General features: G+C 37.6%; 1 protein-coding gene across 11 annotated transcripts in view; it reads left to right on the plus strand.

Moving 5' to 3' along the window:
- Parp11 (poly(ADP-ribose) polymerase family member 11) overlaps positions 1 to 6,641 on the plus strand; it is a 56,924-nt gene extending 50,283 nt beyond the window's left edge. For 10 of the 11 annotated variants that reach the window (XM_015500747.2, XM_048787674.1, XM_048787676.1 and 7 more), the window contains 2 exons: positions 1,834 to 1,985; positions 3,706 to 6,641. In XM_015500747.2, the coding sequence (XP_015356233.1) occupies positions 1,834 to 1,985; positions 3,706 to 4,022 (469 nt within the window). In that variant the 3' untranslated portion in view covers positions 4,023 to 6,641. The remainder of the gene's footprint in view (positions 1 to 1,833; positions 1,986 to 3,705) is intronic. The other variant, XR_007342134.1, reaches the window with a different exon arrangement.
- Positions 6,642 to 11,529: the final 4,888 nt, after the last annotated feature.

Raw genomic sequence — 11,529 nt, forward strand, 5'->3', positions numbered from 1 at the left:
CCCAATGAGATGTTCATACTTATGTGGGGGTACTTATAGAGTTGTTTTAAAAGAGTGATTCAAATTGTTCTGTGTTCAGAAGACAACAATGACAACTAGTCAGTAGAAATAATGGGAAGGCAGATTTTGGTTCAGTGTTGGGTGAGAGTACTTGTTGAGAGCCACAGCCGAAGGGGCCCCAGCAAACTTCCAGCTGCCAGCTGATGATTGGCTCACAGCGGCCCCAGCAAACTTCTAGCTGCCAGCTGATTGGCTCTTCTGTGGTGATGCTCATTGGGTTGTTTCCCTGCCCTTTCAGACCTCGGGAGCTGCTCATTGGGGGACTTTTTTTTGGCTCTCTAACAATTGCAGCTGATCATAAATAGAATGAATGTTCTGTCTTGCAAAGCAGTAAGTCCTTGATGCTGGAATGAACTTAAACAGGCATTAAATAGTTAGCTATCACAGGTGTAAAGGGGAGGGCTTATTTTTAAAATGTCTTTTTAATGAAATATTTCAAAAGTGAAATGCAGCAGATAAATTTTCAGACACCTGTATGCCTACCAGATTTAACGCTTTAATACTTGCCCCACTTTCTTCATCTTTGCATATTGGTTTGTTTTAAAAGTATAAAACATTACATATACAACTGAAGTATTTACACTATCCTCTTCTGGTCTTCTTCTTTACTTTTCTATAATGCCTTCTTGTTTATATTTTCATAGTTTTTTACTACATACATAATCTCTATTTACAAAATACAGTATTATTTTGAGAAATGTGTGTATATTTGCAACATTCTTTTTACATCCAAGATTATTTTTCAAATCTACTGTTAATGCACGTCAGTCTAGTTTATTACTCTTAACTTTGATATGTAAATATATAATTATATATTTATTTTTCTGTGAAAGAATTCGGGGCTTTTAGTTTTTGTCTTTTCAGTTACAATTCGTTCTACATTGAATGTCTTCTTATGTGTTAAAAGAGATGTGTCTGTTGGAAGAGCTGGGTGTGGTGGTTCATGTCTACAATTCCAAGGACAGGGATGGGCGGGGGAGACTGAGGCAGCAAGATCACAAATTTGAGGCCAGACCCAGCAATTTAGTGAGACTGTGCCTTAAAATAAAATACAAAAAAGGCTAGGCATGTAGCTCAGTGGTAGAGCACCCTGGGTTCAATCCCCAGTACCAAAAAAAAAAAAAAAAGATGTGTCTGTTTGAAAGAAAGTTAAACTTGATGACTTAATGTTCCTTCCATCCATAATATCCCAAATTCACATCAATTCAACTAATATATTCTAATCTCTGGAGATAGAAAGATGTGGCCCCAGCTCAAAGAATTCGCTGTCTAATGACCCTATGATCTTTGTATTTAATTATTTATAATCTCATTTATAGGCATCTGTAAAGCTTAGCTGGTTTAAATCATCAGTTACCTTTACTATGATGAGGCATAGTCTAGATATCTGTATCTTTGGGGAAATTTTTTTTTAAATTTTTTCTTGGTTTTTTGTAGTGGGCTGGGGAAGGGGAATGCTGGGATCAAATTCAGGGTTCTGCAGGTGCTAGGTGAGCATTCTAACACTGCACTACATCTCCAGCCGCTTTTGGTATAATTTTCAACCTTTAGGCTCAATGTAATTAATAATTTTTGAGGAGATGATTTAAGTGTCCAAGAGCATTGGAAATTATGTCTTTTCTAAAACTGCTTTGTCTACTTAGGATTTATATTAAAGATGTATTTTTTTGTCTTAGCCTTTCTATTGAACATTGTTCTTTAAAAAATTACTAAATGCTAATTATGGTCTGTTTCTGTGTGTGTTTTGTGTCCTTATGTGTATTGTGTTTTTAGGAAAAAGGCTCAGCTCAAGAAAAAAAGAGGTGTCCCTCAGATTAATGAACAAATGCTATTTCATGGTACCAGCAATGAATTTGTGGAAGCAATTTGCATTCATAATTTTGATTGGAGAATAAATGGTATACATGGTGCTCTCTTTGGGAAAGGTAATTATCAGAATTCCAGGTCCAAATTTAGTTCTAGGATTCTCTCTCTTCTTTAGAGATAATTGACAGTTATGTAATTCAGTAGTAGTTAAAAGTTACTGTCCTGGGTTTTAGGCACATCCTCAGAGTTTCTGAGCTGCAGATAAGTCAATTCTTACGTGCACAGGATGAAGTAAGACTCTTACACTTCTGTCAAATTAAATAACTCCCCAAGTTCCAGTTATTCATATGGGGCATCATGTCCATGTTGAAGAATTTTTGCATTATATGTAACATCCAGGTATAGTCTTTTATATGTATAAGCCTACACACTAAATTGCTTTATGGAAAAGATAGATAGATAGATAGATAGATAGATAGATAGATAGATAGATGGAGTGATAAAATAAGTTAATTATATTATGCACCAGTATAGGTACTAGTGATTTTATTTTTATTTTATTTTATTTTTTACAAAGTAATAGGTGAGAATATTAACGGGCAATAAGGAGTAATTGGGGGAAACTTTTATCTTATTTCTAATGTTATGAAAGTCTAAATTCTCTAGTTTATGCCCACAACTCAAGCAAATTAAGGAGAGATGAGGGGAAAAGGTCAGGGATGGATATTTATTTTTCTAGTCTTTACTCTATACCTTACTTCAGCAAAAGAATTATGATGTAGGATCAGGATATGCTACATTTTGAAAAAGTAAATTAATTTTAAAAACCTACAGAAAAGGCCATCTCATTTATTGAACTGTAAGAGGGTCAGAAAAATCTTAACACAAATCCATTGATATTGAGTAAATATGACACTTCGTAATTCCAAAAATGTTTAGAGTAAGTATTGCCTTAATGATAATTTTTACTGTCTACCATTTCTAAAGAGTCAGCTTCTGTTGAGTTTTTATGTTTAGAAATTGAACTGGTCAAATTGTTATAAAATATTCTGACAGGAACAGCTATGTTAGTCAGCTTTATGTTACTATAACAAAATACCTGAGACAACTTAAAAAGAGGAAAGGTGTTTTGGCTTATACTTTCACAGTTCCCTTTGAGAGTATTCCCTCAGTGACCTAAGACCTCCCACTAAGTTCTACTTCTTTGCATCAAGCTGGGAACTAAGCCTTCAACACATTGCCTTTGGGGAACTTTTAATATCGAAATCGTAGCAATAGCTTTGTACTCTCAGAAATCTTTTTCTGGACATAAAGTTCTGTTATTTCCAGAATTGTTGTTGGATTATAACCATGTATCTAGAAGTATGGTTTCTTGGGGTTTGAACTCATGTCTGTTACTTGAAGTTTTCTATGTCATCTCCAGAGCTTAGCTGAGGGAGGAGTCTTAGTAGAAGGAAATAAAAGTGGGAAGAAGGTCCACATGATAAAAATTCAGGTCCTGCCACACTTTTAATCACAGAACAGTTTTATTTACTGGGCTTCTTTGCAAGATTTTTTGAAAACAGAAATCTGGTATCTGCAGTTTAGTGGGAGTGGAGGAGGGTATTGGCAAGGTCTGGTGTATACCAATAAATCTATGCCTCTGGCAGTCTGCACTGCAGCTGTCCCCAACAGATGGATTTCTATTCTTTCTTTAAGGATCTGCAGATGAGGAAATTCCACATCTATTTTTGTTATACAATTCCATGAGTCTATTCTCCTGACAATTAGAATGTTTTTGTTTATGTTTAGTATATTCTTAGGAGTAATCTTGGCTCTTTTTGGTCCTTTTTGTTCAAGGAACCTATTTTGCTAGAGATGCTGCTTACTCCAGTCGCTTCTGCAAAGATGACATAAAGCATGGAAACACATTCCAAATTCATGGTGTCAGCTTGCAACAGCGGCATCTATTTAGAACATATAAATCTATGTTTCTTGCTCGAGTGCTAATTGGAGATTACATAAACGGAGACTCCAAATACATGCGACCTCCTTCCAAAGACGGGAGCTATGTGAATTTATATGACAGCTGTGTGGATGATACCTGGAATCCAAAGATCTTTGTGGTTTTTGATGCCAACCAAATCTATCCTGAGTACTTGATAGACTTTCATTGATTTCACTTCCAAATCTCAGTGGTCAAGAAATTTTGTTCTTTCTTGCAGGAAGATTTGCTCTCCTGTCATCTAGCCACTAAATGTTAAATATCTGATACTTTTGAAACAGATATGAAAAAAAAAAAGTGGCCTCCATGTAAAAAGACATACTGACTATAAGGTTGGTTTTTTGTTGTGTTGTTTTTGTCTGTTACCCATAGTCTTGTTAAAAATTAATACCATTGCCATTTTAACACACAGAATGAGAGATACCATTCCAGATTGAATTAGCTGAGTCTCAGTTACCATGGTCATGCAATCTTTAAAGTTTACATATGTGTGATCAGGATAAATGATTTTAGTACAGATGGACTTATTCATCTATGTTCAAAAAATAAAAATATAGACATATATGTCCCTGTAGAGGAACTGATCCTTTATAAATTGAATTTTGGTATTACTGTTTAGCAATTGACACGTTGGTTTTTTGGAATTCTGAAGGGGATAATTAAAATCCTGAAACAGTCTGGGCACTTTGATAGAAATAAGAAACAAAATATTATCTGCAGTGTTATCAGACAAGCCAGAAGGAGAAAACCAAGACAGTGCTCTGCTTCTAGTTACCTTAGGATACAGGCTGCAGTCTCTGACTTACTTATGTTATTTTCTTATGTCTCCTGCACATGAATTGACAATTGCTGCAGACCGTAATCAACCTACAGTCCATCCACCAGGGCTCTTGAGTTCTTGAACCAAGACTTGCTATACAAGGTTTTTAGCACATCTTCAAAGTGCAGCTTTTACTTATTGTTTAAAACATTTCTTTCCCCTTTGTGTTACAGTCCCTCCAGTGATCACCTCTAAGATGTTTTTATCGACCCTACTACAACACACATAGCTTTTCAACAGTGATTCCTAAAATTCACATTTCTAAGTGGTATCTCTCCATTTTGAATGATTGCAGAAGTGGGATGCTTGGAAAAAAATCTAGTTTATCCTTTTGAATAGCACTTGACAACCTCCTAACCCTCTTGAACAGTTAGATACAATTAATGATTGTTATTTAATGGTAGTTGGTTTACCTGTTCCATCTATTTTGCTGTTCTGTTGTAAGGAAGAATATGTAGTATTGGATCAGCTTCCTTCCTGTCCGTGTTCTAGCAGAAGCTAGACGACAACTTGGCAGGATGTCGAGCAGTTCAAGTATAGGATGAGGAATTGCCCATGATTGTTGAGAGTCTTTCCAACATTGATTTTTCCATGATTCTTCCTGGAAAGGAGAACAGCTGTGCCAAGCCTTTCCCAGAAAACCTTTTTCTAACTTCATAATACTGAATTCTCTCTCCATTATCCTCACCCAGTGAGGCTAAGTGTTTCTGAACTCAACTTAACTTTTAGTAAGTATCCATTCCTGTATTTTTCTCTCTAATCATTTTAATTGGGGAACATCTAGAAATAATAAAAGTAGAATATATGATTAGGGATGGTAATTCTTTAAGTGCAATATATCAGCAGATTTTCATTAGAGCCCAGAATATATGTAATTGTGCAGTGGTAAGAAAATAAGTAGTGCACAGGAAATTGTGTACATAATACTTTGAAACAAAGCAGCAACAAAGATTTCCTGACTCAAATATGCACGTTTGCTGCTGGTTTAGATGAAGTGCCGTGAATATATAGAAAGAACCCATTTTAAAAACATGCAAAGAGCATCATGGAAGTCACTGGAGATAAAGCCACTAAGCTGCCATGGAGAGGTAGCCCACCATGTCTCTAGACTAATCCAGAAAAAAAACAATGTCAGAGAGATTAGAAATTCAGATTTTCAAAATCTTTCTATTCTGTTTATTTATTTACTTATAAAAAATGTTGAAACATTTTCAACATGGCCATCTCTCCTCTCCCCACCCAACTTAACATGCATACCTGTCTCTGCACTTGAATAACTGCTGAAGTATTGGGGAGTTATTTTTCTTTTAGACATGTGTAGATCTTATCTCGGGGTGACTAAGAGCCTAGAGTTAAGTATTTTCAAGTATACTTGTGCGAACTTTGAGCCTGCTTGGTTTATGTGAGGTAAAGTATAATGTACACTGTAGCAACCATTATAAGAAAGTACTATACTATTCTCATCAGAGAATGTGCTGCCAACTCCCCTTTTATTAAAAAAAAACCCTGACTTTGATATGTATTTTAAAATATGATAAAGTTCATCGAAGTTAAAATTTTATTTCTTTGTTTTAGTCAATAAGTGAAGATGAAAGTCATATGATTGGTATAGAAATCAGGCTGGACATATTTGTTTGCCATCATTTCCTCTGGTCATTACATAGTGTGGGTTAAGAGAGTAAGGAGAAGCTATTCCAGGTTAATGACAAAAGGTTTTTAAAACTCTTCATTGGATAAATTCCAGCTAGTAGTGACTTTCCTGTTTTTCACTTTGGTGATACCAGCCTCAGGGTACAAATAAATGTGTTTATATAAAAAAAAAATTCCATGAATCTTTTAGTTAACAAACAGGAAGGTTTTGTATTAGTACATCATTTCATTTCTGGACTGTTGATAGTGATGATTTGGAACTATTTTAAATATATGGATATGTTGTTTTTACATTTGGTGATTAAAGCTTTCTGTAGTAGGTTTTGGTTGTCTGTGTATGTCATATATTTGTTTCTTCAATCTCTGTTTCTCATCTCCACCTTGCATTATTTAAGCGCAAGTTTTCAGCTCTAACTTAATGGACTCCCAAGGAGTTTTTTGCCTGTAGGCTCCTACGTACCAAAATTGCTGAAGGGGAATGTCCGTTGTTCTTAGTTTGAAATACCATGAGCCACAGTTAATCAATAACCTGTGGAGAAAATAATTTACTCAATCTATGCTGTTGAGAATTCCAAAACAGATCAAGGCTGGGAACCAGTAGCTGTCCTTTCCTTTGTGGGTGCTCTCCTGGCTCAAAGGAGCGGTTCTGGGGGTGGGGTGCCTGTAGTCATCCAAGGAGTACACTTCCTACAGCCCTTCTAACCTCCAATCACTCCCAGTATGTCCGTGACAAAAGTAAAAACATTCCATTTAATCTGTAAGCTTTGATTGGCAAAAAAAGAAGATCTCAAAGGATATCCTCATTTTAGAGCTGAGAGAAATGAGGACAGAATGATTGAGGTTTGCCAGTGGACACAGTCTAGTTTTCCACTTGCTAAATATCATGTCTCAAATGTGCATAAATTTGAACTAGTTACTAAGACTCATTGTGATGAAAAGTCACTCAAGCTTTGATTGATGGCGAAAAGTATGACATCTTTACAAATTTGTTGCTAGTACATTCAGGTAGTTGAGGTCACCTCCCAAGTTGCCAGGAATAACATAAGAAACAATCCTCTAATGACCCCAACCATTTTAGCTCCCACATTTTTCTCTCTTGTTGGGGAAGGATTTTCTGTTTTGTTTTCTTTTCCTGTACACATTTTTTTTATTGGTAATTGTAGTTGTACATAATGGTGGGTTTGTTGTTACATATTAGTACATACACATACACATAAATATAATATGACAATATAATTTGGCCAGTTCATTTCTTTTTTTTTGTTTGTTTGTTTTTAAAGAGAGAGAGGGGGGAGAGAGAGAGAGAGGGAGAGAGAGAGAATTTTTTTTAATATTTATTTTTCAGTTTTTTGGTGGATACAACATCTTTATTTTATTTTTATGTGGTGCTGGAGGATCGAACCCAGTGCCCCACGCATGCCAGGTGAGTGCGTTACCGCTTGAGCCACATCCCCAGCCCAGTTCATTTCTTTTTAAGTATACATATTTTCTTTTGCTTAAAACAAAAAGTCAGTTCTTGATGAAATTTATTTTCTTTTTATGGTAAAAGAGAAAAATAAAAGATATGAAAAATAGCAAAGAAAGGAGAAGCAAAAGTATTGGCACATCCAAGTGTGCTGCTTCATGCCTATAATCCTGGCTACTCTGGAGTCTGAGGCAGGATAATCATAAGTTTGAGGCCAGCCCATAGATCAGTAGTACAGTGCTTGCCCAGTGCATATGAGGCCTTGCATTCAATTCCCATTATGTGGGGAGGGGAACCAGAGAGAGAGGGAGAAAGAGAGATGGGGTCTCACTATGTTGCCCAGGCTGACCTCAAACTCCTGGGCTTAAATGATTTCCCATCTCATCTTTCAAGTGACTGGGACTGACTACAGGTGTACACCACCACACCTGGCCAAAAAAAAAAAATATATTATTAGAAACTTGAATAAAGTCGTTTAACTTACTTTTATCCCTTTGCATTATATGCAGAAAGAGTTTTGATGAAGTAGCCTGCCTCACTTCCCTGTATCTTTGACTTAAAACCCATGTTCCTATCTCATGAGAAGCCATTTAAAAATGAATAAGGCCAATGCTGAGTTCTTAGATACATTGCCACATGGCAAAAAAGTTCAACTGAAAGCTCAATTTTATGATGTTGCTTGGTGTAACATGATAGAAGAAATGAACATTTCAAGCAAGTATGAAGTACACAATTACTTGGGGACTGCCTAGTTTCTATGAGTCATCTATACAAGAAGAGTTGAGCCCTAAATATCTGGGGAAAATTCATCTTTTCACCTTCACCTTTTCCAAAGTACTTTATGTCTCATATCTTCAGACACTGAGATGAAAGTGGTTTTGAGAGCTCATGTAATCTGTCTCTTTCCCCTGCCCCTTCCTATACTAAATTGTGCTTGATCCATCACAGGTAAAAAGATGCCTAGTTATTCCTAACACCCAGGCAGTGAGTTCCTTCCTATCGCTGATCTAAGTTTCCTGCTGTAAGGTTACATAATCCATTTTCTCAACTTTAATTGCTTGGCTGTCATTCTTCAGTACTGCAGGCTAAGAACTTGGCTTTCAGTTGAACTCTTTCGCTGTGTGGCTACGTATCTAAGAACTTAGCATTGGCCTTATTCATTTTTAAATGGCTTCTCATGAGATTGGAACATGGGTTTTATGCCAGAGACATTAGTGTTTCCTGCAGCTTCTTAGCTTTGCTGTACCCTCTCCCAAGAGGTTAGACACTAGGCTACTTCTTACTCTGTGGCTTAAACAGACTTCACTGTCAAACCACAGTACAAAATCTAATTAAAATCATTTTTGCCATATCAATTATAAATCCAGACTGGTTCTGTTTAAAACATACATTTTTTTTTCCTGAAAGGCTCGTTATGCTGTGAAGTGTCTCAGATAACATGGAAGCTTCAGGTATTACAAACATGCAGCAGTTTTTTGTTTAATTTTGTTTTCTTCTGATATGAAGTCTCACTATGTTGCCAGGCTGGCCTCAAACTGCTGGGCTCAAGTGATCCTCCTGCCCCAGCCTCCCGAGTATCTGGGACTACTGCAGGCGTGTGCCACCACGTGAGCTATAAACCTGTGTTTGATGAACACTCTCAGAAAATCAGTGTTCAGGCATGTTTCCTCCACAAGCACCAATTTTAGAACCAAATAATCTGAATTTTATTTGTTTTTGGGTGCCAGAGATTGAACCCAGGGGTGCTTAATCACTGAGCAACATCTCCAGCCCTTTTAATTTTTGAAACAGGGTCTCACTAAATTTCTCAGAGCCTCACTAAGTTGCTGAGGCTGGCTTTGAACTTGCAGTCCTCTTGCCTCAGCCTCCTGAGCCTCTGGAATTACAGTCATGCACCACTGTGCCTGGCCTCTAAATTTTATTTCTGACTTTGCTGTTTGACTCAGTGTGATCTTGGACAGCTCACCAGAGGAGGGAAGGTAAAATTCATGGAAGACCACACTCTTGTTAAAAAGACCTGATAGAGCACAATTAGATTTTCCTAAGTAACATCTGACCTGACTGAGGGTGACTTTTGAGTTTGGGTCAGGAAAATGTATTAAGAAAGAAATAATGGCTTGGAGTAGAAAGGAAAGGGGATTGACCTGACTGTCCTTGAAACTTTGCCACTAATTAGCACCTCTACTCCCCTTCGAGTTCACCACTCTGAGTTCCTGTACATGCTGCTCCAGGCAGTGAACAAGTCAAATATGGCCTCCACTCTTATGGGACTTCCAAGTCTAGTGGGGAGGACCTACTGGTGAGAAAGTGACAAGCTTTATCAAAGGGAAGTTCACAAGAGCCTAAGGCAAAAGGATTTAGCCTACCCTAGGGAACTAGGGAAGACTCCCTCATGAAGTGACATTTGAATGTGGAGATGGGAAGAGTCCTGGGTGTTAATTAGATGAAGGATGGTTTATCCCCTTGGCCACACCCATCTGTGCCATGTCAGGCTTTGGGATGATGAGAGAAACAACCTATTGGTAACGGCAGGTTGGAGCATTTTTGTCATTACAACTTAGGACTGCAGTCAAAGCCATCAAAATGTCTTGCCCTGAACCCCTGCACCTGGTCCTAGGGGGTTAGCTTTAAGGCATCTGTGTGTGGAGAGGAGAAGGGTGTGAAGACCTGTGCAACTTATAAGAGAATCGGGTGCTTGTTAGGTCGAGGGGTTCATTTTGTCTGCCTTTGCTCATCCCTTTCGACCCTCCCAACCCCAGGACACACACTTTCCTCCCTTCTTCCTTGAAAATGCCATTTATTGAAGCATGGCTGTGCAGTCAGAGATGTCCAGGTTGATCCCTGGCTTCACCACTTACCAGATTTCTGACCTTGGGGAAGTTACTGAATCTCTTGGTGCTTCTGTAAAGTTGGGATGATAGTAATAGCACCTACTCAGAGGGTTGTGTGAGAATGAGATAAAGTACTGTCTGGAAATGTTTAGGAGAATGCCTGGACAAGCCTCCATTAAGATTTGCAGTATTAACATGTTCGGACCCTCCTCTTTCAGGAAGCATTCCATTTCTAAAACAACCCTCACAAAGCTAGGATTCACATGGGATTCATATTGTGCTTTGAATAGGGACATACTTCCCCCCTCCTTAGCATTTACTTGGGGTCAATGCATTTCAACTAAAGGAGCAACTCTGAGTTAAGTTCTTGTTCACTGCAGCAAAGAAGAACATAGTATGGGTGAGCTGTGGGGAGTGTTCCAGAAAAAGGGTATTAGAACTTCTGGTAGGATTTGAGCTTTGGTTTTGTGTTTGGAGGGGAAGTCTGAAGAATCAGGATTTCACTCTAGATTGGATGCTGTCAGAAAACAGGAGCAGTTCTGTGGTTTGGTTTGTCTATAAATCTTATCTGTAGGGAAAGAAGGCTAGATGAGGATAGGCTATGATTGGTAAGGGAAAAGCAGTCATTCATTTTGGCCGAGAAAAGGGGTGTTCCGTGCTTTGTCACTGACACAGTGACTTTATTTTTATTTGTGTGTAGACAAAATTATGAAGTGGCTTTGCTTTGTCTCATTTTCTTGTGGTCTTAAGAGTAACCTTGTTTGGGGTTTATTTTTAATGAGAGTTTGTATTCAACAGAAAAACATGGCTTAGCTGTGTTTATCTAGTTTCTAAATGTCAGGGCTGTTCTTTCTTTCCCTCCTTGTCTAACTTATTTGGTTTAGTTTTCTTCCTCTACAGAAATTGTAAGTGA

Source organism: Marmota marmota, unplaced genomic scaffold (genome assembly GCF_001458135.2).
Source record: "Marmota marmota marmota unplaced genomic scaffold, marMar, whole genome shotgun sequence".
In the NCBI taxonomy this organism is placed as follows: domain Eukaryota; kingdom Metazoa; phylum Chordata; class Mammalia; order Rodentia; family Sciuridae; genus Marmota; species Marmota marmota.